Genomic DNA, 25,938 nt, shown 5'->3' with positions numbered 1-25,938 from the left:
TTTTCTGTTCGTCAAGGCTTTTTTGCGTTTAAGTGGTGTGTCCTTCCTCGAATAGGCTGGCATCCATTGCCTTGTGGCCTCCCTCCTTTTGCCACCTGCAATTCATGCCATGGTGCTTCGTCTGCCTTTAGCCGCCATCATCCGATGGTATTCCGTTGCTCCTCAGTTTATACACCTAAATATGGGTTCGGGAGTACATATACTGTGGCTTGCCCTGTGTGTGGGCATATATATGTGAGCCTTTATTGCACGGATTCCCACTTAAAAGAAGATGTACTGAGTATGCAAGATTGGTGGCTACATTCAAGATGCAACTCCCAGCTACCACAAGGGCTGTGCTTCCTTCAAGGCGGTCGACCCAGACGCTGTCAATCCGATTAAACCCCTTTATGGGCCTCTGTGGTGCACTCTATAATTTCTGTGACAACCGCTAAGGCCTCACCAGGCTGACAATTACCCTAGGCTGACAAAATTATCTTAGCTAGAGTTGGGGGCCTTCCCTTCCCCTGTCAATTCTTGGTCGAGTTTCCGAAGCCTAGAACATGAGTAGCCTCGTTGACAGTCCACCATTCAATATATATATATACATATATATGTATATATATATCAAGGTGACGGTAGAAGGGGTCAAAGATGCCGGTAATGCCATATCAGTCGGAAAGTCCTTTCTTTTGATGGATTCGGCCCAGTATACAAAGTCACTATTAGTGTAGACGGCATAGCGACACCAAATGCATGAGCCAAGAGGGTGCAAAGGGTGGGAGCTCAAAGTAAACTGGAGACGGCGGACTACAGAGATAGCAGGATAGCATATGCCGAGCTAAATGACCCTCGTTTCTCCCGACGAAGCGATGAGAATGATCTGGCGTGAACACGTGTAATGTGAGGTCAGGAATTTCATCCCATACATGAAGCTTATAGACGCCTCAATTGTATGCGTCTCCTGATAGCCTTATGCTACATACCATCATTCACATTCTGTCATTATACAGCAGTGCAAATCGTCTGGCTGGACTTAATTTGCAATACTTCCACATGCGCGTTTGCTCAGCTCGGCCTTCTTCCATATAAAAAAGGTAAGGCGAGAAGTTTTGCTTCGTGTTCCACGTACATAGTACAGTTAGAACGAATTTGCACATAAATACTACTCGTCTCTTTGGTAGCTTGCTTGTGGTAAGCTACAGCTGAGAAGCTGTCCAGGCCTTCCCTTGCCCTAAAACTGCCCTTCCAATCAAACCTGTCGGTTTTCAAGTACCGACGGACGCATAAAGAATCGGCAAACTGATGCGGACTTTCCAGATAATAGTTGTTTTAGGCAGGTGACGAGTATGCACAGCACGCTCTGAAAAGAAACACTACACAGCCGATATGTCTCGTCTGGCTTCACTTTGGTTCCGCTGTCTCTGTTGCTGCGCTCGCTGGGCCCTGCGGAGTTCCTGAGTTCCCCGGTGCACAACCTAGCAGCAGGAGAAATAGCACAGACAAGGCACTTTTCATTCTTACACGTGCTTAGATACGAACCAATACGTCTCAGATAGAACGAGCCCTACTGCGCTACGCGTTCGACTCTGCATAGAGGATGCCATGGCTTGCGTTTGTGGTCAGCGTGTGGTGCCAGGACGACGTGGAACCTTGTTCTTCCCTTACCCCTTTGAGCAAGTTGTCGAAGCTGTCTCTAGCGTTGAACAGGGTCATTTCCAGTACCCCCTTCTGCGGTAGCTTGAGCAGATTCTGTAGGGGGTCCTCGCTACTCGCCGCTGCTGCCACTGCGGAGGCTGTCTCTATTTCTGTATGAGGCTCGCACATATGCTGCTCCTCCAGTCCTGCCTTCTGCCTGTAGGGCCCCTGTTGGGGATTCAAAGCTGAAGGCACTTAAACAGTGCACAAACCTTGGACACGTCAGCAGCGCAGGACCGCCGAGCGCGCTGAGCAGGCTTTGAACAGGATTGAGCAAATAAGTACCCACGTTGCTAGTAGGCAGCCACATGCATTGTGTGCACGCACGCATCTGCTTGCATAGCGAAGCAAAGAAATACATCTATCTTCATTTTCTCAAACCGTTCACGGCACAGTAGAGAGTGCTAAGGAGGTGGCTAGGGGTGGCCAGCGGGTGTGGCAAAATCCTCAAGTCTCACCTTTCTGTTCATCCAGGAAGTTTATTATCCTAAACGCTGTCTCCGTGTCTGTCTCTCGCAAATCAATCATCCCACTATTTATATATGGGATCTGAGGGTCACAGTCAGCACAGCGTGCGTACAGTGGATGGACAGGTACTCAATGTGCCATGATCTTGCTCTCTTCGTTGTACAGGTTCAAGAACTAGTGAAAGGTGTTCAGGCTTCTGGCTTACGAGAATACGGCTGAGCTTCTTTACCCATTCGTTTGGGTCTGTTTCTCCCTCCTGCGTGATCTCACTCAACGTGTCGCTGCACTTATCCCTCTGCACCGAAGAAAGCAACAAGCTCTACTGTCTGCGCACATTGTGAACGCGAAACGTACCTCCTAAGCTCTGGGCTGCTGACAAGTTGCCATGTACATTTCTACGGAGTTACATGCTAAACCCCTGGGTAGTCCACACGGGAGGCAACTCTAGGAAGGCCGGTACATTGCTGAACGTAGAGATGCTGCGCACCAGTTCCGCCTTGATGTACAGCAGAGACGTCAAAACTCGGACTTTCAGGGGCGTGGAGAGCAGCACGAAACGTGGACGGAGGTACGCAATGAGTTCCTCATCGAGGAGCTTTGCGGCATGACAAGAAGACCAGTTGTCTTTAATGCAGCCCAAGTAGGCGACGTACTTGGCACTTATTGCGGGAGACTTCTCGCCATCTTTTTCAGGCGAAGGGTCTTTCTGCTTGTTATACTCTGAATTATGCTGTAGCTCGTAGCCACCCCGTGGGGATCCTTCCAAGGAGCTGTTCGGGCTATTGCCTTGTTGCTGCTGGCGACTGCAGGAGGCTTCGAGAGGCTCTAATGGATCCACAGCGCTTAAATGCTGAGGCTGCTCTTCTTTCATACTGGAACGCGTTCGACGAACATGGCAGGATCCACATACAAGTGATACGTGCTAAGCCCCGACCGGCCTTCTACGCCAAGAAAAATACTTCAAAAATCCCAGAGAAAACATATAGAAAAGACAAAATAGTGCTGTTACCTACCTTTTAACTCAATAATTCGGCTCACGCTCCGGTAGTTTCCGCCCACTAGCCTCCTTCCACTGCATGCAAAGCCAAAGTCCAATACGGGAAGCAGGAAGATCATTGAAATAGCAACGAAGCATGATTGCCTCCCCTGAACGCAATATCTTCAGGGTAGTAGAGGAGAGTCGCTCTACTCAACGTACACCAGGACCATGCAAACATCTTGTAGCTTTCTGTATGGTGGGTGCTTCGCATGGTTCAGTAGAAACACCGTAGTGCAGCAAGAAACACATCTATTCAATTGCCCCTCTAGCAAGGTTCTCTCCATGTTGTGTAGTATCTATCGATTCGTCGCTTTTGCCAGGCCGTTTGCAGGGTGTCTGAGCCTCTCTTGACAATATGATGTGCTCTGATAAACGTTAACCAAACTCCACGCGAAATAGAATATTGCCACGGGTACGTTCTTTAATGTCCTTTTGCTTGGTGTCAGTGCCATCATATCCTTGATAGGTTGCGGCCACTAGAGTATGTGCATGCACGACACTCCACAATAGTCAATATCCAGGCGTCTGTGCGCGGGGGCCAGGGAGGCCGGGGGGAGAGGGAGGGTGAAGGCGCAGGGTGCCATGAATATGCTCATAACACACAACGAGTGACTCTCTTAAACCCAACTGTGCATCGATCTCGCTTTTTGGTGTTATTGCTCCAAGCGTGTAGACCGGCTACTGCTGGCTCGGAAGTGTTTACTCCGCTGGCTATTTTTTCGATGAGTGATAGTCTTTTCGGAGATGCAGCACAGCTCTCCAGTATCCAAGCCTATCAATGCGCATTTAGCATATCTATGGTCCCGCATTTCATTCCTTATTATTTACTCAACCGCAAGGATGCATGCAGGAGCTAATCCATGTGCCATGGAACCAATTAGTGGCGAGGTAAAAGGCGCGAGGCCCCACCACTCACAGGAAACTGTAGGGGTATCGCTGTTGATGGAGGCGCATTCACTGGCAACAGTGCAATCCTGTGCCCTACTTTACTTCAGTAAACCACCTAACTCCCTTTTAATGCATCTTTTCGTCTGGTGTTACGGGCGCCGAGCTTCCACCAGCGGGTACGCTCCGCAGCGTGTTTCTATTTATCCAGATTTAGTATGAGTGTGCCTGCAGTCTGTAACACACGCATGTATTCGAAAAAGCCGGCTGCACTTGGTGCAGTTGAAAGTAAACAATTGTCAGGGTGAACGCCCTCTGCCAGGCTTGCTACCCGTGGCTGTCTGTTGCAGCCAATGGCGCTACTTCGGTGCCTCCAGAGCAACTGAAGTAGTGGCTGAGAGGTATTAAAGGACCTTGGCGCCCTGCGTCTAGGCGGGCTTTCGGTCCATCCGGTTGCTTACAAATGTGTATGGAGAAATAGAAAAGACAGAAGCACGCTGGTGGCTATATCGTGCACTGTGTTGCATGCATGCACTACTCGAGGCCCTTAAAGGGCCAAAACAACATTCCAAAACAGCGAATATCAGCAGTGTGTTTGGGGGGGCGCAGAGTACCGCGAATATGCTCATGACACACAGTGAACGACTCGCGTAAATCCTACTGTGCAAAGCATCATTGTGTCCACTGCCCAAGGGTTCTCACATACTGTGCAACTGAAGCGAATCCAACGGAGCACACGTATACATAGGTGTGCTCGCGGATAGGTAGAAGGGATGTCCTATAGATAGTGTACCAGATTGACGGACAGCATCACTTCCTGTCGCTTTCGGACGCGCAACTGATGGGGCCGAGCAACCCCTCGCACCATTGCAGCACACGATCCTGCGACCACTGCTGCCTTGCTAACAAACAAACTTCACAAAACTGCACTATAACCCTCCCCAAAAGATTGGAGTCGGGCCTCAGTCATGTAGTCGGCAAGGGAACGCTCACTAACAGCCCCTCCACCGCTCTTCTTCTAGTCTCCTTCCTCCACTCCTTGTCAGGCCTTCGGGCTGCTGATGCTTTTCCCCGTCGTCCCCAAGGCTTCAAGCATAAGGGGACCTATCATGACCACACCTTCATTCAAGTGCAGGTGCTTGCTTGCCGAGATATACGCCACCCATGACAAATACCCCGCATGTGGAGTTCTGGTAGCCGTACTACACAGCCGAGCAGGGCTAGAAGGCCGCCAAGTCCATGCTGTCAGTGTGACACATTCGCCAGAGCACTGCCCGGTTCACTTAACCCATGCTGCTGCTGTTACTGCTACTGCGCATACTGAACTACTAGTAGGTGGCATCACGCTGCTACAACTGCAGCCAGCTGACACATGGGAACATGTGCTGGGCCGGTCTTTCGAGTCAGAAGGCGCACGAGCAAGCCACTGCAGCCGGATGCAGGTGCGCGATGAAAGCTGCTGCATGGAGCTGCCGATGTCAAGCACGTGTGCTGCAGGAAGAAGGCCAGAGACGTAGGGCTCTAGACCTGCGGGCCTCAAACGTGGCTGCAGACAGCGCAGGAAGGGGTCAGATCAAAGGTAAAGGGAGGTGCTGCTGCTCGCAAAAAGCCTGCTGCTGCGACTGCTGCTGCATCTTTTCCATTAGGAGCTGCGATTGCTGTTGCCAGAAGCCAGTGCTGCTGCTGTTGCTGCCTCCAGGAGAGGACGCATCGAAATCGGGCAGCATCAGTGCTGCTGAAGGTCCTGAGGTGGCTCCAGTTCCAGGGCCTCCGTCCGTCAACGTGTTGGTGCTTTGGGGGGTTAAGGATGAAAAAGGCGAGGCAACGTTTGGTCCTGATTCTTGCTGCCCTTGCTGCTGCGAGGCGAGCGGCTGCGCTTGCTGCGGGTGGCTCTCCTCAGCGCTTCTGAAGGAAGCGGGCTGAAACTGGGGAGGCAGCACGTCGTAGAGGCCGCATATCTGCAGCAGGGCGTAGAAGCGATGGGAGACAACGCATGCAGGCGAAGAAGGGATGCACACCCTGCAAAGGCCTCTACACAGCTTCACGAGATGTCTCAGCCAGCCAGCGGGAACCTCTCTCTCTCCCTCTCACCTGGGCGAGCTGAAACAGCTGCTTGGTGGTAGCACAGCGAACTCCTGCAACAGAGGAGGCCCTCTTACGCAAGTGCGGGAAGACGCGCAGCTGCCTGCACATCCCAAATAGACATTTTTTTCCACACCAGTGGAGCGTGAGCGCCCAAAATGAGACCGTTTGGGCTGTGGCACCTCGTAAGTCCTGCTGTCTGACTAGCAGGCTTCAAGGGGGGGCAACCAGCATTTGAGAAAGGAGGGGAGGGAGCACACCGAATGCAACCTGCCTGCTACACATGTTCGACCTCCTTTTTGCCGCAACTTACGCACCTGGATATGCGACTCTTAATAATGGCTCGGCCTTTGTCCCCCAGCTTAAACATGCCTTGAGCTCGAAACTGCTGCCACTGGTTTTCGGTGAGATTCAGCAGGGACAAACAATCCTCGCTGTCTTCGAACTGAGGGAGACACACCGGCACGTCGACGTTGCACACAAAGGGGCCGCCTCCCGCTACTGGCGTTGCCGCGGCTAACTTCGGAGACGGTGCTGCGGAAGCGGGAGAAGAATCCTTGCTGCACTCCTGAGGACCACCAGTTGCTGCCACATCGGCAACGCCAGCAGGAGAGTCTTGAGACAGACGAGACAGCTGACGCGCCACCACAGACCTGTCGATCAAAGTGCGGAGACCGATGTGCTGCTGCTGCTGCTGCTGCGGTTGTTGTTGCTGCTGCGGATCCAACCCTAGTGCCCCGCAGTTACAACAGCTCGTCGCACTGCCACACCCCAGGCAGGTTGTTGCTGTCGTTGGTGATCCGTGTTGCAGCATCAGATGCTGTTGCTGGTGTTGGGATCCTGCAGTGCCCGTGGAGGGGGACGAAGAAAAATCATAAAATGACGCTGGAGAAAGCTGCTGAGGCTGCTGTTGCTGCTCTTCCGAAGATAGCAAAAGAGAGGAAGCTCCGAGGCCATCGCATGCCCAATGCTCATGCTGCCCAATACCCCACTCGTCGCAGGCTGGATCTGCAAGTGCACCGCTAATGACGCGCTTTCGCTTTTGCACAGGCAGCAGCAGCAACTCGTGCTGCTGTTGTTGCTGTTGCTGTTGGTGCTGTTGCTGTTGCTGTTGCTGTTGGTGCTGTTGCTGTTGCTGCTGTTGCTGTTGCTGCTCCTGCCGGTGGTAGCATTGCTGTGAGCCTTCCATTTCTAGCGAAAACAAGCCACCGTTTGTGTGCTGCTGCGGCGAGCAGATGCAGGGATCGCTTCCGCAGCAGCAACCTGCAGCAGCAAGCGGGTGCTGCTGCTGCTGCTGTTGGTGCTTCCCGGAGCTCAAGGGATCAGAAGTGCGTCTTCTGCGCAATCGCGCCTTCCTGGCAGCTGTCGGCGAGTCTTGGTGGGGTGAAGCGTCTGATTTGGGGTATTCCCCGGCGGGCTGGGTGCTTTGTGTGTCGAGCACCTGCAGCTGCAATCGCTGCTGCGGCTGCACCTGCAGCTGCACATCTGACTGCGTCTGTTGGAGCGGCGAAGCGCAGTGACTCGCACAGGAAGACACGGGAAGCGGAGATGCGTGATCCCCCGCAACCTGTTGCTGCTGCTGTTGCCGTTGCTGTTGCGGCTCGCAGCACTGCGGGGGCAGCATGGGGGCAGCCTCAGGTGTCCTCTCCCTGTGCAGCAAACCGCCGCTTTCGAGCCGGAGAGCGTCTTCCACAGCCTCGCCTCTGCAGTGCCTCAGCATTTCAGTGTCGATAGCACAGCAGCAGGTACTGGTGCTGCTGCGGCTTGTGTAAGTTGCGCTAGGACGCTGCTGCTGCTGACACCTCTCTCCTGCAGCGTCTCCTTGCGTTGCAGCAGCAACCTCCACCCTAGACGGGGGTAGGGGGCCAAGTGCAACGCCTCGAGCATTCAAAGGACTCGGCGCACTCGTCAAGAGATTCGCATCGCAGATGAGGTTGCTGGGAAGCTGCAGCAGCAAGGCTCCAATGCCCGCTGCCACCGCCCTTCTCTCGAAATCTGAGCTTTCCGCAGCTTCTGTACACCTGCTGGGAGCTCCCCAGCAGTCGCGAAAGCCCCAAGCCTCTTCTTCAGATCCCCACAGTTGATCGCCTCCTCCGCCATCCGTGTCGAGAGGGGAGGGGGTCTCTTGGAGGGCAATACAGGAATCGCATGCAGCGCCGAGTCCGCAGCTGACGTCCTCCATGAGAGACTGCGGCAGGGGGCCCCACCCTTCACTGCTGCTGCAGCCGCCGTGGTGGAAGCAGCAGCAACAGCAGCCGGAGGAGGCTGCAGCAGCAGCCGCTGCTGCAGCTGAACGCTGCAGTTCGGGGTGTGGCGATCCGCTCGATGGGGGCTGCGCTGCAGCCGTCGCTGCCGTGCTCACCAGCTCTTCCGACTTTGGGAGAGCTGCGTGGCAAAAGGCTGCAGTCACAGACGGGAAGGCGGCACAAAGGGAGGGCGATGCGTCACACCGCAGCCGCATCAGCTGCGCATACGCAGCACATCTGCTGCAAGGCCAATCCCCCCCCGCCGCTAAACAGCAGGGTTGCTGGGTGAGCGCATCTGCTGCCTGGTCCTCGCACCCGCTGTTGTTGCAGCTGCCGCCACTATTGCTGCATCTGCAGCAGCTGCTGTCATGGCAATGCTCAAAGAAAGCCGCAGGGAGCTGCGTGGGGGAGAGCAGCAGCTGCTGCTGCAACATCGTGGCGCCAGGTCGTATAAGGACCACCGCGCAGTATGCTGCTGCGGCAAAAGGCACCGCGCGCACAGCAGCAGCAAGTAGCTGGGCAGCGTGAGAACGCCTGAAGGAAGCAATCGGCCGAAGTTCGAGGCTTTTGTGTTGCTGCTGCAAACGTGGCTCCTCCTCCTGCTGTTGCTGCTGCTGTTGCTGCTGCTGCTGCGGGGAACTTGACTGGCCAAGCGGGCAGGCAGAAGGCCGCCGCAGAACCGCGAGCAGCAGCAGCTGCGCTCCTAGCCAGTCATGGAGTGAGGATCCGAGGGAGACACTACACTGCCGACCCAACGGCTGGGCAAGTGCCCCCTGCAGGGAGGGGGTGTTCGAGCAAGACTTCTGGGGGAAGCACTTATGAAACCCTGAGTCCACTTGATTATTGCCGCCAAAATAAGCAAAAGTGCTGCAGCAAACAGCTGCTGCTGCTCGTGCTGCTGCTGCAGGACGCCCGTGCCCCCCCGCGACTGCCCCTGTCGGCTGCGGCGTCCCCTAGGGGAGAGCAGCAGCACACGAAGCAGGAGGAAATCTTCAACCCCAAACTCTAAAAGTGTTAGTACACCGGACCCACGAAGGGATCCCTGCAAAACGAAGGAGGAAGAGAAGGAGAGAAGTGGAGGCTAGTGTTGCTGTTGTTGCTGCTGCTGCAACAGCACGACGGGCGAGTCGAGCACCTGCAGCAGCAGCCGCCGCTGCTTACGGGTGTGGAGCCACAGGCACAAAACAAAACAAAACAAATTGACCTTTAAAACCATGAAGTGGCATCTGTCTTTGCAACTGAAGGGGGAGGATTGCTGCCGCTCCTGTAGCCCTCCTAGCAACATACGCATAAACAGGGGCGCAGCAACACTCCTGCTGCAGCACCAGATTAGCAGGGAGCACCAAAAGATCAGGCTGACGCCTGTCTTGAGATGAATACACAAGTAAAAACCCGACAGAAATACTGGTGTGCTACCGCAGTATCCCCTACCGCAGCAGCAGCGGCTTCGGCTACACCGCCAGCTGCTGCTGCGTGGCAGCAGCAGCAGCAGCCGCCGCCGCAGCCGTGCAGCGCACGCGTATATGCTTGCCTCCCCTTTTTGCCTAAGATTGTTTGGCTATACACCCCACAGATAAACAGAAACTAAGTATTAAGCAGGCAGCAACAGTGTCGGAGGTCTGTTTGCTTCTGTGCCGCTTAGATGAATCAGGGAGACCAACCGCCGATACGTCCTGTGGGGTCTCTAGTCTCGGCGTTTTTTTTTCCTGGACTTTGTGACTTTTAGTGTTTTTCCTAAACTAAAAATACACCCCATACCTGCATATACACCCCAGTCCAGGACGATAACACTATAAGAACCTAGGCACACTCTGCAGAACGTGCACGGGCCCCTCCTGTGAAGGCAGGGAGGGGCCCCCAAGAGGGCAGGCATCACCCAAGACCCCGCATTAAAGTCAATACTTTATTGAATTAATGCCATAAGCTGATTAAGTGTCACAATAAAAAGATTCCGGGGGCATCGTGAATCCTTTCAGTCTCCCAATTCAGCGTTACAAGTCTCGGCTCAATAAGTTTTAGCATGTGCCAGGTCCCCTAGCCGGGCGGCCATTTTCGAGATAGCGGCCTCTCCTCTGTGCATCTGTCCCTCTAGGTTTGTTTTTCGACTTTTCAGTGGTTCTAGTACCTTGCTGCTTGTTTTTTATGGGCAAGGGCTACGAGCACCCACCCCAGCGGTAGCTGCATCACCGGGAGACAGCCCACGCGGCTGTCCAGCAGCACAGCTGCTCAGTGTCATCCGGTTGAGGCCGCCGCTGCTGAAAACTTCCTGAGTATGAACTAGCTTGTAGGGTTTCCTAAATGCTCCCGTCATCATGGAGATCCCGGGAGAAAACAGCCTCCAGCAACCGCTGCGGGCTCAACAACAGGAGCCAATGCTGCCTGCAGGAGCGACCAGGCAGCTGCCAGGTCCATATGAGTTGCTGATAAGTGCAGCCGTAAGTGGCATCGTAACTAAGACCACATGCGCCCCGATGGACCGCCTACGGTTGCTCTACCAGATCCAGGGGATGCTGCTCCAGCAGCAGCACTGCGTGTCAGAAAATCCCGAGGGGCTGGCTAAAGCCCGCAAGCCTCGTGTCTTTCCCCTAGGATGTAAGTATGGAGGCGTCGTGGAGTCTTTAAGGCTAGTTGTAAGGGAGGAGGGCCTAAGGGCCCTCTGGAAGGGGAACGGCGTCAATGCGTTGCGGGCTGCCGCCTGCTACGCCATCAAGTTCCCAGCTAATGATCTGGCCAAAAGAGCCCTTGGCTCCGACGATAATAACAAAAACAGCAGTTTAGGCTCTCTCCTGCTTGCTGGAGCGATCGCCGGGTCCCTCCAGAAGACCTTTTCTTATCCACTGGACGTCTTGTCTGTTCGGATCGCTGTTGGCATCAATGCTGGCGCTTTGGGCCGTGCAGCAGCCTGCAGTACCAGCAATTCCAGCAATCAGGAGTATGCGGGAGTCTTAGACTGTGTGCGAAGAGTGTGGAGGCATGAGGGGCCCGGGGGATTTTTTAAAGGCTACTCGCTCGCCTTAGGCACCGGTGTGCCTTACGTGATGTTACAAATGACTTTTTTTGATTTGGCAAAGAGGTGAGTGAAGGCCAGCAACACGCACCTCTCAGCTTGGAGGGCAGAGCTTGAGGGGTGTAGCGTAAGTCTCTGGTGTGTACAACAGCCTGGAAGAATGCCGTGCCGGCTAACCTGGCGGGCTCTCTAAACGCCCCTACATCCTAGTTTTTCTGTCCCTCACCTAGCCGCTGGATTGTGCTCGAGAATGAAAGCGCTAGAGCCTGTGCGGGGCCTTTGGTAATCGCTCAGAATCTCTTTTGCTGAATTTCGCAGCTGTGGTCACTGGGGCTATAGCGGGGGTCAAGGGGGATTGAAGGTGGCTAAACGGGCGACGAACTCGTGGGGAGTGCGACAAAAATAGCGGATCAAGTAAAGCCTTCCGTGATTGCCGCTGCCAGAACTTTTCTTCGGGCTCAGGAAAGTGGGAGATGCAGCAGAGAGGCGACGACAAGGCAGCTCCTGGCCGCAAGTTCTGTTCATTGCAGCAGCCTCAGGTAAACGCACTTCAGCTGCCGCTTCAGCAGCTGAATGAGTGCGGCATGCACGTATCTGCACGGTTGAGACATTCGCTAGATTTTTAATTCTCGGGTTTCCTCGTTTGTGGCTGAAGTTGCGATATAGAGCGGCGCGGCGCGTTTCCGCCTCTACGAAGCTGCCGAGATGCGCTGAGAGTTTTCTAGAGATCATCTGATCGGCTCAGAATGCAGGGGACCTCTCCTGATGCAGTTGGACGTTTTTGCACCAAGCAGGAGTACGGTGAGGGCCTGTAGAATAAGGATCTATTCATGGTAAAGGCACATCTCTCTGTATGGCCTGTGGTGCACGTAGGGAGTGCGGCCAGTATGGCAGCTCAGGCGGTTGTCTTCCCCTTTGATACCATTCGGAAGCGTCTTATGAGCGACGGAATTGACGGCCGCCCGCGGCTCTACAGGTCAGTTCCTTTGGAGCCTTCTCAGCATTGGCTTGCTTCTGCTTGTGCCGTCCTTCGATCGTTATGGCATTGCTTGCATACACAACGCTGTTACTTGTTTGGCTAGGTGGTACACTCTCGTACATTCATAAAGCCCGAAAGGAAGGCGAAGGAATCAAGAAGAAATATGACTTTGCCGTCTGTAGATCGCAAAGACGCTGCCTTGCCCTAAAAGTTGCTTCTTGTCAAGTGTTCGTTACCTCATATACATACCTTGTCCTTCCCCTATCGTCTTGCCTATTGTCTCTGAATTTAAGGGGCTTGCACCTGAAGGTTAACAACATTTTCGGCTTCTGTTGTTTCTCCACGGGTCACACGTCGTTGCATCTGCTACTATTTCAACGGAACACCCGAGGCGATTTCGTGGTATCCGCTGCTTGTATCGTGTATGTCTGCAGCTCTACTTGGAACTGCCTCAGTGCCATTAGACGGACTGAGGGTCTTCAAGCCTTCTACTATGGCATTTGGCCAGCGACTTTACGCAGCGTTCCAGCGGGTGCCATTCAATTTGCATGTTATGAAATGATGAAGGAACTTTTCCGCGCCCGTTCTGTAGCGGCAGGTGTTCAAATGGCTTAGCTCCAACCTGTAAAAAAAGATAAGCATAGTTACTCTCTGTGTGCATCCTGTAAATCCACCTTATGGCTGCCTATGCATGCATTCTACGTACTCGGACCCAGATGCAATCACCCTGCCACTCTGCTAAGTCGCTGTTTGCGGAGTAGGCCGCTTGCTGCTCCCTCTTGTATTGCCTATACCGCATTAAGTGCATGCAAACGAGGGACAGAGGTACATCTCTCTCTTTTCCCTATACTCTATCAACTCCAGGTCATTTCGCTACCTTGAAAACTGTCTTGTCTGAAGATGGCAACTGAACGATTAGTTTCTTTGTAGGGGGCCGTGTCATAGGGAAAGTGGATTCTTCAGCTCTAACGCAAGGCCACCTACAGATTAAAAAGCATGCTGAAAGGTGGTGGAGAAACATACGACACAGAAAAGAAACCTTAGACTGTTTGACCTGCAGAACTTAAGCATGCAGGGTTTCACACCTAGTTGCCTTCGGCTCAGTGTGCGCTTTGATGGCCTTGGACCAGAGGCACCCACTAAAACATCCCCGATTGTTAGAGTGTTAGTCTCATGGTTTGCGAAGAAGGACTACGTGTTGGGGCTACAAGTAAGGGTCTAGGATCTATCCTGTTTGCTGCTGCTTTTGCCTTGAAGAGCTGTTCTTCATGAGTCTGTAGGAATGTTTGGAACTGCGGCTGAGTGGGGCAGCTGAAGAGTGCTCATAAGTGTCAGTGCCGTAACACCTCGAAGACGACTCCCAAAACTCCCAGCTCTTATCTCTTACCGTGCCATTCGGCTGGCTAAAAGGGTGTTCTGCAGATAGAAGGGGCACAGGCAGTCCCAGCTGGACGAATACTCTGCAGAGTCATTCTCCTTCAAAGTCGGGTGAGGTTCCTGACTTCAGAAGCGTGATGCTCTCCTTTAGGTTAGGGCTAGGGCTCATCGGGCTGCACCTTGAGCGAACATTCGTCTCCATATGACGTAGTATATTAGTATGTCCCGCGCTGCGGGCTCTTTGAGGCCTACCCACCTAATCTCTCCCATGCCATGGGCCTTTTCGATGCACCAGTCCCTCCTGTGCACTGAGTGAAGAACCAGTACTTTGCCGAAAGGCCTTTTTATTCCGTTACTGGGGCGGGGGAGCGACATGGCTGTAAACGTGGAGTGATGCTTCTCTCTTCATCAACTAATCTCCGGCCGAGTGTGGGTGCATTACAAGCGTTTTCCATCGGTTAAATCGAGAGAGCGCTGGCAATCCCCATTGTGTGCTCAAACGGATAAACTTAGAAGACTAGAAGTGTCTGGAAGGCTCGAAACCCTGCACCCCTAGCCAGCCTGCAGCACTGTGTGACCAGGAGTCATACGGGGTTTTCAGGTCTCAGGAAATTTTGGATGAGAACCTCGAAGAGTCAAGACTTACTGCACATATCTGCTTATTGCAGAGGCTACGGAGGACCTTCGAAAAACAGATCTTGGTAGAGCTTCATGGAAATGAGCCGTGCGAAGGGGAAGCACAGCTCCACGAAGGCTACACTGTAGCCTGCGAAGCCACACCTGAACACTTTCTAGTACAGTTCACCCAATTTTTCCAGAAGTAGTAAACAACCAAATACTTGGCTTGTATGTTCCTTCTTTTAACTTGGTGCAAAGTACTGTTAGCTACGCTACACGATGCAATGGTGTGCGCATGTGCGCTTAAAGGCATGTACAACAAGCTGTGAATGGCTGAAATGCTCGAGGGGGGATGGGGAAGAGGGACCCCAGAGGTGCCTCTTCCCTGACTTCGGAACTTTCAGGATAAAGGGCATCGGAACGAGTGTGCATTCGTGTAGGAAAGGCGAGAAATCAAGGAGAAACGCTCTGCAAAACCGTCCTTTTACGCATAAAATAAAGCTTTATATCGGTCTACCTGGCACACAGAGGAGGCAAAGGCGCTGGCATGAGGGCGCTTTTGTTGGTGTGCGTCCCTGCTTACATGTGATGCTACATGTACTAGGTCTCCGTAGGGAGGCATTTTACTGCAGGCACATGCTTTTCTACCGTAGCTCCAGGGTCTAGTGCACACTATCTCATAAGTAAGGATGTGACATTGCAAACTAGTGCTGAATTTCTTCTTTCCTTGCTACTTGGTAGGTAGAGCATTGGCCCTTGGAGCCATCGAGAGGCAGGGGACTTTCGTCTTTCCATTTCTTGCACCAGTGCGTCTAGCTGGGGATCAACACAGCTATTGGCAAAATCAAAAGGTCATTTTAGTGCGCCTGAGGCCTTGCCAGGTGGCGTAAGAAATGCAGCCACGAGAGTGAGTGCATGTGGCAGTTGTGTTTGGACTGCAGGGGAGGTGTAAAACGTAAGGCAAGCAGCTGTTCCTCCAATATCGGAGGCTTTGCTAGAGGGGGCTGGATCAGAACAACTGGGGTATCAGAGTGTAATTGCTAGTGAATTTTTTTCGCTACTTCCATTGCTGCGAACGCAGCTGCCTCCCTGCTGCTACCATGCCCCGCTCCCCAATGTGTCTCTAAGCATGTGTTCGTATTTTTGTTCTCTTACTGCTGTAGCGGCCCCAATAACATGTTAATCGTGATTTGGGGATAGCTCGAGAAAGCACAAGGGGCGAATAACCGCAGAAGACGCAGCCTGTGGGGTCACCGCGGAGATGTGCCGCCCTGGACCGAACGCCTCCTGTCTCTGTATTTTGGGCGTGTGTTTCGTTGAAACCTTTTCCTGCAGAGGCCTTTTGTGCGTTTTAACAAAGATACGAAGCGCTTTGTCCGAAGGCACCCTCCGCGGTGTGCTCAACCGCTGCAACATCACCCTACAGCAGCACTGACTACGCGGGTCCATAGTCTGCTACTCTGAGAAATTTCTACGTCTGGTGCCGCCACTTTAGGGGGCCTCCAATGCCAGGCCATGAGTGCCACGCTGCTCCCTTGCTCACCGAGTCCGCCGGTGAAGTAGCTTTTAACGCTGCACCCCTAGGAATTCCTCCGGTAGCTGCGAGAGCGAGCGAAGCAGAAGCAACGAAACCAGCAGCAATAGCAGCAGCAGCAGCCACAACACATGGACTGGGTAGGCCCACGGGGTACTGGCTGCTGGGTCGTCGCCTGACTGGAGACATAGTGGCCGCATGCTGCGCCTCTTTCTGTATATCCCCGATTGTAACCTTGGTTGACAAATCAGTAGTACTGAGTGCCACGGGGAGGGGCCCTCTGGTGCCCTGTTTGCTTGATTCCCTCATGCGTGTTATTCGGAGTCCGCTAGGATTCCTGAGGGGCCGGGACTTCAAAGTAGTATTTGGGGTATATGCCGGGACATACCTGGCGGCTAATGCGTCAGAAACCATCGGGGCGGCATTCCACAGCACTTCTGCGCTTCCCAAGTTTGTCGGGATCACTCTCTGCAATGTATTTCTTTGTGTAAGGAAAGACATCATCTTTTCCCGCCTGTATGGGGCACCTCAAGGGGCAGGCGGGTACTACAAGGACTTCCCTCTGGCATCTGTGGGCCTGTTCCTAGCCAGAGATGGACTAACCATTGCCTCAGCCTTCAATCTACCTCCTCTTCTGGCAAACATCCTCGTGCGCTGGGCAGAAAATACAACGGATGCCCTCGACGGCCCAGAAAGTGAAGTTCTTGTCTCTCGCGGAGGCCAAGAAAAACTACGACATACACAGAAACAGCTGCAGCACCAATCACCACGGCATCAGAGCCACTATCACGGCACCCAAGAAGACGGGCACCAGCCAAATGAATTGCAGGACGGCAAGCAGAGAACGTCTGTTCCACAATCTGCAGGGGCGTTTCCCGATGGTTCTCTCCGCGCTTCGCTCTCGAGGGGCCCTTTGTGGGCTTTACGACGGTGGATTCTTACCGAGCCCCTGGCAGCTTCTTCAATGGCCCAGGTGCTGTCACCTGTGGGAATTCAGTTGGTGTCTACCCCGCTTCATCTGCTTTCTCTAGATCTGTACCACAGGCCCACAGCCACGTTTGGACAAAGGCTCAGCGCCCTTTCATGGGCTTACTGCCCTGCAGTTATCGCGAGGGCTGCCCGCATTGTGCCCGCATTTGGAGTTGGAGGCCTCGTCAATTCCAGAACTCGGAACAGCTTGACTGCAGCAGATGGAGAGACTGCAGTGACATGTACCCTTTCTAAGACAACACAGTACAAGTAGGGATCATTGTGAACCTACAGTTTTCGGGGGCCCTAGGAACCTGAAAGCACCCTTGAGGGACTGCGTGTATTGGGATCTTTCACGCCCCGTGGGACAAAGCGCACCAACGGGGACCAAGGCATTTGCAATATCAAATTTCACACAAGTGCTTATCGAATAGGTTCTTTTGCGAAGATCGTTTAGGGCAGTCCTTAATGAGGGAGGACGCTCTAGTTTGCCTAGACATGCACCAGTGAGGAGCGTCCCGACGCCCCCCGTTGTTCACTGGCCTATTGTGCATTGCCCTCGAAGGCCCCTATAAGAGGGACCGCTTTCTGTTACTATTCTGTTTGTTTTAGGGCTATGTGCAGCCCATGATGACCTAGTCCTCCGCGGGCTACCTTTTAAGCCCTCTGGGCGGGACCCACCAGGAAAATGTCTTCCGTTGGAAGCGGGGCGCAGTGAGCACCCTTTGTGCACGAACATTATTGAGGACTCTACTTGCGCTGTCCTAAGTATCGACTAAAGGAGAACGTATGGCCAGCCGGTGCTGGCAAGCACTTAGGCGACGAGCACCTGGGGCAACAGGGGCCCGCCATCACTGCTGGGTACAGGGAAACTCTCCATATTAGCCTGAAACTATACCACCCTAGTAATGCACATGGAAAGGAAGCGAGAAGTACATCCAGCACTGCGGCAGCCACTTGCAGTACTGGCAGCAGACGAGCACCCGCAGAAGCGCTGGAGCTATTGAGAGAGCGGCCTACTGCTTATGGCACAGATACCTAAGGGAGCGAAAACTCGAAAGCGTGCACCGAATGCTTTCTAGTAAGTCAAAAACGTACGCAGACATGGGGTATCGAGGACGTGGACACTGTCAAACTGAGGGATCAGGAGACAAAAAGAACGGGTGCCCGCAAAACAAAGAGTCCGTAAATTGCCTGACCATGTTCAAGGGGGAAAATACGCTGCTGAACAACTTGACAGGCACAAAGACGAGATAGGCAAGGCAAGGGAGAGTAAAACCGTAGGATATACGCAGATGGGGATATGTGAGCCATAGACAGGGAGAGAGAAAAACAGACCAGGCTGTGGAAGCAGCATCATAAGGAACGCCTTAACTTCCCTGTCGCTGAAGCGCCCTTCCGTGTCTTTGGGATAGAGCCGCTAGTCGTATGGCTGCCGAAACACCGGCGGCCCTCCGCTATGCGGCAGGACTACCTGGCTTTTGCAGCGTCTAGTTCATCCACATGACCCCGCTAATCGCGGAGTCATGGTCGGGAGCAGCTTCCCGCCCAGCAGTGCAGGGACAGTCTTTTCCTTCTATGAGAAAAAAGAATGTGGGGCGGCCCCACACAGGAGGTTTAGAGGATAAAGGGGCTACTCCTGGTACAGGGACGAAGGATACACTGTCACACGAGATGTGCGGCAGCCGGCCTTGTTTATGACCCCTCTCGAGAAGCCCTGCATGGCAAAGCACAATACTCTTCCCTCTGCCCTCTTCTGTCTCCCTCGAAGCGCGCACAAAGCACTCTATCTGCGCCTGCTCTCTTGACCTTCTCCCCTGAACGCTCAGCTGCAGTTCCCTAGGCAGCAGGTCCTCTTATGTGATCCGGGCAACCCTCCAACCTATGTACGCGCTGATGCACGCAAGCGCCAGGGTGTATACGTAGACTGTTAGCCGCATCTTGATGTGGGAATGTATATGCAGCTGGAAAACTGTGGCTAGGTACAGCAAGGAAGAGTCACCAGAATATTGCATGGACGCAAAAGTTCATGTGACAATTTGGCAGAGAAGCACAGGGCAGGCAGGGGTTCCAGCACCGCCAAGCTCCTCCTCTCTTCATAGTTCATTAAAAAGTCTGCGGCTCATGTATACCTGCAGACTGTTTCTTCTAAGAGCTGGCCAAGCTAGCTTTTAGAAGACTAGGGAAGCATGGGGTAATTCCAGGCCTTCGTGAACTCGCATAGTGACACCCAGTCGCGCCCTGCTACTACTTTCAGAGTAGGCTCCACCTCGACATCCACTTTCCCACCTGTCTGCATCACAATCGCGGGCGATAGGCTCGATAGCCTTCTTGGTAACAAGCAACCTGACATGCTTGCCAGATAGCCTTCCAAACACGCACTGTCGACCGGGCTATGCGGGAGCTGGTGCATCTTCCAAAATGCGCCCTAGCTTTTTCGCTTGTTTGCTCGTGAACCCCTTGGCCAATTGTTCTAAGGGTGCGGGTTCCCCTGAAGTGCTAATCTTGTGGAATACAGTGACGATATCCTTTTCGAGATCTGCGTCTACAAAGGTCGTTTTGTATATTCCAGCCAAAACCCCCAAGGCCCGAGATACGCGAGCAATGTCTCCACTGAAGAAACCGTTGCGGTCCTGAGAGACAGACGTGCAATGTAGTCCACAAGGTTCAGCTCATTTATTTACCAGCCTCAAACTACTCTGCTAGCCAAAACGCAGGGCAAGCAGTCAGCAAGCCAAGTAGATAGCCTACTAGCATAGGTAAAGGGCAGCACGCGAAGGAGCCGGCATGGCCCTCATATAGGCTAAAGGGAGAGGATGCATGCCAAAGGGGTGCGGAGAGCAGTCCTAGATGATAACGGCACCACCGAAAATCAACGGGATCAAAGACAAACTAAAGCGCGGGCCTGCTTTCCCGGCAGCTCCTCAGCAGTGCAGTGAGTAGATCCTTCCAACCAGAAACCTTGTTCCTTACCCTTTGCAGGGCATCCAAGAGCTGTCGGTGCACACGAATGCCTTCAGTAGCATCTTGCTTTAGCGGCAGCTGTTCCAACCAAGTTGCCGTCAATGCATGTACCTCGGAGCCGAGGGCGGTGCCTTGATATTCCACTAAGTCTCCCAAAGCAGCAACTGCGTTGTCAATAGCAGCCTGGAGCAGGACATCAATCCACAGCAGAGCTATACGAAGCTTCAACGCCAACAGGAATTCTCTCTCGTAGTAGTGATCACACTATACATGTCTAATACTGCAGAACAGCACTGCGCCCCCCGTTCGCAGTCCTGCAGCATCAAAATAGAGAACCGATGTTTGTGTGCGACTATTGCAACACCAATTCAAAGAGAAGGCCTCACAGCGTGAAGCTTTCCGCGTTTGTCCTTGCCGTTTCTGATGACCTGCAGCAAGCTGTTGGCAGCAGTACCCGCAAAATTAGCAAACCCCTCAATTTTGGCTGCCTGCTGCACTCCATAAGCAGCAGCCTGCACGACACGCTGGTCTTCACATAAGAGGCATTCTAACACCTGAGGCAGGAACCGTGGCCACAGGCCCATAGCCCCCCCCTGAACATATACACACTCACATTCATGGAGGCTAGCGCATAAATTATAAACCCTACAGTATTCAGTGAGTGTGTGGGCCTTGGGCGTGCGCCTGCAGGAGGTGGAGAATCTCTGATGCTGTCAGGACTGGCTAACAAGAATTGAGGGCGCTGGATATGTGGATTACGGGTACCTTTAGGTGCTGCAGGATGTCACAGCACACAAACAATCCAACGGCCTTATCCTCGGAGCAGGCCTGAGACACCAAGAGGCCCTCAGCAAATTGCAGAGCCGTCTCTATGGACGGCCCCCCCAGGAACTCGGCGGGGTGGCTTGCCATGAGAGCTCCTATCAGCTCCACCAAAGTCGAACGCAGCGTTTGCTCCTGCAATAGCCACGCACAAGTTGGCAACATCATAGGCCAAGTTCGCAGCAGCAGCACCCAGCGAGAACCCTTCAATGGATTCCACCCTGTGTCAGAGAACCGTTTCCTCATGAGCAAGACCATCACGGTTACCGTCCGCTGTTTAAGCGGGCCTTACGACTACAGGGACAGAAACCGGAGCAGGGGTCTATCAGTTCTCACTGTTTCTTCGTCGTCCTCTATCTCCGTGAGATCATCATCTTCGAGCTCCTCCTCCGCGTGGCGCTTGGCAGCCAACTCGGTGCGCCGCTCACTGCTTTTACCAAGTAACTCCAAGACACGACGCACCTGCTCGGCAACCTGCAGAGACAGCCCACAGACTGGAAGCACCCACGCTCAGCTAGCGCAAGCGACAAGTTGCATGAGCAGCAGCGATATCTCAGAGCTGCTTCGCGCCCCACTAGACGAGGTGAAGAAAGGATGAACCGGCAGCTTCGCTGTTGAAGAAGGAGCAATTTTTTGCATGCTTGGACTAGCGAAATGCATTCTTCACAGAGCTTAGATCCAACGGAATAGGGGCAGCGCGCACGCGCGAACAGCGCTCTACGCAACGTATATGAAGGAACCTGATGCAACCAATACATGTGCATTTACCTCCACCGCATCCAAGATGCCTCCTCCTGCTGTTTCAATGCACTGCACCAAGCCGGAGGCCTGGGACTGAATGGAATCCGGCTCTGCTTCTGCCTCGGATAGCGAGCTGAAAGTGTCGTTCAGAGTTTGTACCAACAGAGCCTTGCGGATGTCATTCAGCAGAGGGCAGAGAGCAAGCACCCCCAGGAGGGCCCCCGTTGCCTCTAGAGCCCGCTCCTTCACTGACTCAGAGAGCAGGTGACGCAGCAAGGGCGTCACCGCGCGCCCGGTCTGCACCAGGAGTCCGCGCACCTCGTCGGCTGTTTCTGCTACTGCAGCAGCAGCAGCTAAAGGCTTTGCTAACACAGAGAAGATGGTCTGCAGGAGCTCAAGGGCTCGCTCTTGCTCCTCCAGCAGCGAAGTACGCAATCCCAAACTCTTGCCCTCATCGATCATCACGTATGTCATGTCCTAAAGAAATACGCACACATTACTCCAAGAAAACGTTTTCTGCTTACCGTTGCTTTGCTATTCCCTTTTTGCCCCCAATCCTGCTGCCCTGCCTCCTGCATAGGTTTGCCTTCTACCCAAAGACTGGTCTGCAGTGCACCAGGCACCTTCGCTTCGGTAAGCACAGGTGCACCAGTAGGAGGCGCTCCCTCCACATTGCGCACACGAGAACCAAACCGGAAAGCTCCCCATTGAACAAGGCGACACAACGGTCATCACCCACATACAACCTAAACTCTATGCCCCAGGCAAAACCATTTGACGGCTGTGTGTTTTCGCCATACATCGAATGCGTCCTCTCCTTCCTCCGCTTCAATTTCGTCTTCTTTGACAATCTTCGGCTCCACAGACAGCACCGAAAATAGTTGCGGAAGTAAGCGGCCTAGAAAAGGAATAAAGTCGGCCTCCATAACGCGGCAGAGCCTTGCAATCGCTTCCGTTAAGTACTCCCGTACTGTCTCCGTTTCGTCTCCATCCGTAGTGCTGCTGGTACTGTTGCTCTTGCTGTCGGCGGTAAGGGGTGCTTCAGTGGCGTTGTAGAGTTGCAGCAACTGTTCCATAACAAAGCCACTGTCCGGAGCAAACACCTCGCGGCCTGAGGGCAACAGAGCAGTCTAACAACTTTTGCCTCCTTCACATGGGTATAGGTGTCTCAATGCAGCGCACGTGGCGTGACTATCGCCGTCCCGCTGCCGGTGTCTATATGTTTCTCTATTTCGAGTGGCCCATATATAAGGAGTCAGTTTGGACGCGCCAAACGGTTTTTCAGTCTGCATAGCCTCCATGACCTAACAACCCGAGAGCCTTTGTGCAACTAACCAACGCTGTATCCGACAATAGAGGCAGCCTCGATGGCTTTGCACTTGAGATTGCTGAGAAGAACAGTTTCTTTGTGCGTCCCTTGAGGATTTGTCTCCTGTACTAAACGCAGTAGGGCTGGTAACACTGCGGAGTAGTAGGGCTGAAACTCCTTTTCCAAAACGCCAGCAATAACTGCTACGCAAGTTATTGCGTGCTGACGCACGAGTAGCGCTGAGCAAACATTACACCAAGGAGTATGCAGCAGCACTGCCGGGACGAAAAACCAATAGTCTGCGCTACACATAATGCTCCTGCTGTTTGCCTTTTGTTTCGTGCGTCTATCATGTACAAGAGCCTTGAAGGTGAGAGCCGACGCCTGACAACTTGTGGCTTCGGACTTACGGGATGAGGTATCTGCGAGTTGCAGGATCTTGGGCATCACAACCTGGACAATCTCCCGCATTTGCTTCTTCTCGAGCTCTTCAGCGAAATTCACAAAGGCCGCGCATGCGTGGCTCCGCACTCGTGGGGTCTGAAGCAATAACACGTGACTCACACAATGAGTCGTGCAGCAACTCAACCAGCCACCCACCTAGCTACCACATGCTAAAGCTATTTTCCCGGCTAAAGAGACATGTCAACCGTCTAGACAACTAATTGCAAAGTGGCAGCTAGGCGCCGGCAAACCGGAAGCACTGATGTACAGAAACGGATGTCCAAAAGTACGAGTCTGGCAGCCATTCTCTTCGTCTAGCTGGCCTCTAGCTGGATATACTGTCTAGTAATATATAAAGCGAATTGAATAGGCAAGCAAATACCTTGATTCCGGAGCAAACTGTCGACTGGTCAACTAGAGTTCGGCCCGAGCAAAGGGACTTACGGGGTCGGAGAAGCAACCAATGAGAGGCTCAAGGAGCACATGGGAGTATTCATGTTGTACCGTGGGGGCATGGTCTAGCGAGAGCTGCCCCAGGCATTGACATGCAGCAAATCGCACGTGAAAGTCCGAATCTCGCAAACCCTACAAAGGCAAAGGCGAACAAACAGGACAGCAGGGAGACAGACGCTTGTGTGAGGACGATGACTGAGAGGACAATCAAGAGGAGCTCCCCAAAGATCTCGCTCTTCCTCTCTTAGCACAAACGGGGCCGCTACTGCAACACTCGGCAAGCTACAAGGACATACTACTGCGGATATGCAGATAAAGTTGTGCCCCTCAGCAGCAGTACAGCAGCAACCAAAGCACCGGTAAGCTGTTGCAATTACCTTGGCAACGGTATCTACAACGGCAGCCAGCTGCTGCTCCTCTCCTGAAGGGATATATTCCACGGTTTGCGATATTGCCATCAACGCCACAAAGCGATATACCCAGTGCTCTTGGACCAAGAAGGGTTTGATGAGCTCAGCCAATAACGGTAACATGTTTGTTGCCGCAGACAGGCTCTCCCGCTTCCGCCTGCTTCCGCTGCTGCCAACGGCCTCATCGTCATGCTCATCGAAGCAGCGAGCCACTCGGTCCAAGCCCTCTTCACCAATGTCGTACATTCGCTGATCCTGCGCCCAAATCATATACCAAAAGGGAAGCGACACACACTGCCGCCCAGGTGCGCAGACAAGCGTAGGGTGAACTGGAGTGGCTCAGAGGCCGCACATATCGCAGAAGCAGCGGGAGCAGCACATGAGTAGCCTACATCGTCACTCTCCTCCCCTGACTGGAACCAGTCCTCATAATCTTCTCCTTGGGCCTCCAGCATGCAACGGAGAAGCGTAGCGATGGTCTCTTTCAAACTTTCCGTGCAACCCGCGATGGTCTGAGGCTTTTGCTCGGCATAGCACAAGACTGCCTCAATGGCCAGGCGCCTTACCGTCTCGAAACCCTCGGCCTTATCCGCCGTCGCAGCACAGGCCGCTCCGGCTACAGAAGGCCCAGCATCCGGTGTTGCTGACCCTGCTGCTGCTGCTGCTGCTGCTGCAGCAGCAGTTGCCGCAGCTTGCGCACGCTCAGCAAGACTTGGCAGGGCCTTCCCAGCATTGGCCAGCGACAACAAGTAGTCTAACACCAGCGAAACATGGCCCTTAAACAGGGCAGCACCGCCCCCCCTATCCGCCTCCAGCAGCTGAACCACTAGGCCTAGCACCCTGCAACGGCACCAGCAGCGCATGCAACTCCCCGTGGATGCAGGAGCCCCACAGACAACGCAGGGAAAGCAGGAATCACCAGTCAGACACATGCTATAGCCAGCAAGCCATCACCAACACCAGTAAGAAGCCAGCAAGAGCAGCGGCAAAGGCAACAACTCAACGCACCTCTCTGCAAGCTGGCAATCCGGGGCCTCCCCTTGTGTGACCTCGGCCCCCGCCTGCCGCAGCGCTGCCTCAATGGCAGCAATGACGAGGAGTGCCACGGGAGACTCCGCTGTGCCCACCTTTCTGTATATACCTGCACAGTTCAGCAGCACCTGTAGCACGAGTCACGCCATGAGACGGCAAACCACGGGAGGACTTAGCTAGTGAGGCAGCCCCAGTATCAAGGGGCTCAACAACCCACTCAGCAGCACCACTGGGCAGCATTTTTCGCAATGGCGGCCCACTTCTCTGAGCGTCTTCAACGAGCGCAACAAGAAGTGAGAGTGCTTCTGCGCGAGTTTCTGCAGGTTTGGCGGTGCTGAGGCATCCCCTAACAAGAGCTGCAAGCTGTGGACCCCCGTCGGTACTGCCCAGCTGGGGACCCAAAGCAGGAATGACCTCCGAGAGGATATGAAGGGCCCCCTGCTGCTTGTGAGGCTCGTTCGTATAGATTAGGCTGAGGAGCTGAGGGCCCAGGGTGGGCCATTGATCTATGGGTACCAAATCACATGCAAGATCTGCTGCAGTGTTGCATATATTGCTGCGGACGGTCTTGCTGCTTTCATTTTCCACGCATCGTATCAGAGAGGTCTTGACATTTTCCCGAGTCTGCTGAGACAATCGGCCCCACACGTTAGTCTCCCCGTCCAAGGATCCTCCAAAAGCAGAGGAACGAAGCAGGACTGCAGCCTGCAAGCGCAGTTGCTCTGCAGGGTGCTCTCCTAGGGTTTGTAGCAAACATGAGACAAATACGTCGGGGGCCCCTTTCTTCAGTTCCGTGATGCGAGATTCTGCCTCCCTACGCACTGCAGAGTCGGGGTTCAGTGTCGCCTCCAATAGGGCGCAAAACGAAGATGGATCCATCTC

At 53.7% G+C, this 25,938-nt stretch overlaps 5 protein-coding genes across 5 annotated transcripts; 2 read left to right on the top strand and 3 right to left on the bottom strand.

Annotated features, from left to right (window-relative positions):
- Window positions 1-1,355: 1,355 nt before the first annotated feature.
- LOC34620151 lies at window positions 1,356-3,016 on the bottom strand. The gene is made up of 5 exons (XM_022733413.1): window positions 2,633-3,016; window positions 2,351-2,440; window positions 2,136-2,226; window positions 1,648-1,862; window positions 1,356-1,457 (listed from the first exon to the last, which is right to left on the bottom strand). The coding sequence occupies exons 1-5, from the start codon at window positions 3,014-3,016 to the stop codon at window positions 1,356-1,358; spliced, it is 882 nt and encodes a 293-aa protein (XP_022593425.1).
- Window positions 3,017-3,433: 417 nt separating this feature from the next.
- LOC34620152 lies at window positions 3,434-8,831 on the bottom strand. The gene is made up of 8 exons (XM_026334788.1): window positions 7,623-8,831; window positions 6,469-7,454; window positions 6,203-6,254; window positions 5,763-6,027; window positions 4,401-4,506; window positions 4,013-4,165; window positions 3,813-3,939; window positions 3,434-3,520 (listed from the first exon to the last, which is right to left on the bottom strand). The coding sequence occupies exons 1-8, from the start codon at window positions 8,829-8,831 to the stop codon at window positions 3,434-3,436; spliced, it is 2,985 nt and encodes a 994-aa protein (XP_026190573.1).
- A 1,938-nt stretch (window positions 8,832-10,769) lies between these two features.
- On the top strand, window positions 10,770-11,981 carry LOC34620153 (calcium-binding mitochondrial carrier protein SCaMC-1). Its single transcript, XM_026334787.1, has 2 exons — window positions 10,770-11,470; window positions 11,867-11,981. Exons 1-2 carry the CDS (start codon window positions 10,770-10,772, stop codon window positions 11,979-11,981), a joined length of 816 nt encoding a protein of 271 aa, XP_026190572.1.
- A 3,902-nt stretch (window positions 11,982-15,883) lies between these two features.
- On the top strand, window positions 15,884-17,155 carry LOC34620154 (uncharacterized membrane protein C365.16). The gene is made up of 2 exons (XM_022733416.2): window positions 15,884-15,989; window positions 16,098-17,155. Exons 1-2 carry the CDS (start codon window positions 15,884-15,886, stop codon window positions 17,153-17,155), a joined length of 1,164 nt encoding a protein of 387 aa, XP_022593428.2.
- A 2,119-nt stretch (window positions 17,156-19,274) lies between these two features.
- LOC34620156 (importin-5) lies at window positions 19,275-25,935 on the bottom strand. Its single transcript, XM_026334805.1, has 14 exons — window positions 25,317-25,935; window positions 25,033-25,165; window positions 24,417-24,864; window positions 23,992-24,279; window positions 23,606-23,746; window positions 23,128-23,257; window positions 22,744-22,956; window positions 22,209-22,519; window positions 21,436-21,885; window positions 21,004-21,141; window positions 20,611-20,802; window positions 20,232-20,438; window positions 19,855-20,028; window positions 19,275-19,514 (listed from the first exon to the last, which is right to left on the bottom strand). Exons 1-14 carry the CDS (start codon window positions 25,933-25,935, stop codon window positions 19,275-19,277), a joined length of 3,684 nt encoding a protein of 1,227 aa, XP_026190590.1.
- Between the last annotated feature and the right edge of the window lie 3 nt (window positions 25,936-25,938).

The sequence above is a fragment of the Cyclospora cayetanensis genome, unplaced genomic scaffold (assembly GCF_002999335.1).
Source record: "Cyclospora cayetanensis isolate NF1_C8 unplaced genomic scaffold, CcayRef3 CcayRef3_contig_5, whole genome shotgun sequence".
NCBI classification, from domain to species: Eukaryota; Apicomplexa; class Conoidasida; order Eucoccidiorida; family Eimeriidae; genus Cyclospora; species Cyclospora cayetanensis.
Note: the sequence above shows the minus strand (reverse complement) of the source record. Positions and strands in the feature narration are given on the sequence as shown.

What these genes read in the sequence shown, in the direction of transcription:
- LOC34620151 (XM_022733413.1), bottom strand. Translation starts at nt 3,016, where the DNA reads ATGAAAGAAGAGCAGCCTCAGCATTTAAGCGCTGTGGATCCATTAGAG. An exon ending in AGAAGCTCAGCCGTATTCTC is followed by an intron (nt 2,227 to 2,350) that starts GTAAGCCAGAAG and finishes TGTGACCCTCAG; the next exon opens with ATCCCATATATAAATAGTGG. An exon ending in CTTCCTGGATGAACAGAAAG is followed by an intron (nt 1,863 to 2,135) that starts GTGAGACTTGAG and finishes AAGTGCCTTCAG; the next exon opens with CTTTGAATCCCCAACAGGGG.
- LOC34620152 (XM_026334788.1), bottom strand. Translation starts at nt 8,831, where the DNA reads ATGTTGCAGCAGCAGCTGCTGCTCTCCCCCACGCAGCTCCCTGCGGCT. An exon ending in GCTGCAACAGACAGCCACGG is followed by an intron (nt 4,166 to 4,400) that starts GTAGCAAGCCTG and finishes GAAGTAAAGTAG; the next exon opens with GGCACAGGATTGCACTGTTG. An exon ending in GCATGCATCCTTGCGGTTGA is followed by an intron (nt 3,940 to 4,012) that starts GTAAATAATAAG and finishes GATACTGGAGAG; the next exon opens with CTGTGCTGCATCTCCGAAAA.
- LOC34620153 (XM_026334787.1), top strand. Translation starts at nt 10,770, where the DNA reads ATGCTGCCTGCAGGAGCGACCAGGCAGCTGCCAGGTCCATATGAGTTG. An exon ending in TTTTTTGATTTGGCAAAGAG is followed by an intron (nt 11,471 to 11,866) that starts GTGAGTGAAGGC and finishes CTTCGGGCTCAG; the next exon opens with GAAAGTGGGAGATGCAGCAG.
- LOC34620154 (XM_022733416.2), top strand. Translation starts at nt 15,884, where the DNA reads ATGCCAGGCCATGAGTGCCACGCTGCTCCCTTGCTCACCGAGTCCGCC. An exon ending in TCCGGTAGCTGCGAGAGCGA is followed by an intron (nt 15,990 to 16,097) that starts GCGAAGCAGAAG and finishes GCCTGACTGGAG; the next exon opens with ACATAGTGGCCGCATGCTGC.
- LOC34620156 (XM_026334805.1), bottom strand. Translation starts at nt 25,935, where the DNA reads ATGGATCCATCTTCGTTTTGCGCCCTATTGGAGGCGACACTGAACCCC. An exon ending in CAGGGGAGGAGAGTGACGAT is followed by an intron (nt 24,280 to 24,416) that starts GTAGGCTACTCA and finishes ATTTGGGCGCAG; the next exon opens with GATCAGCGAATGTACGACAT. An exon ending in TATTGTCGGATACAGCGTTG is followed by an intron (nt 22,520 to 22,743) that starts GTTAGTTGCACA and finishes TGTTGCCCTCAG; the next exon opens with GCCGCGAGGTGTTTGCTCCG.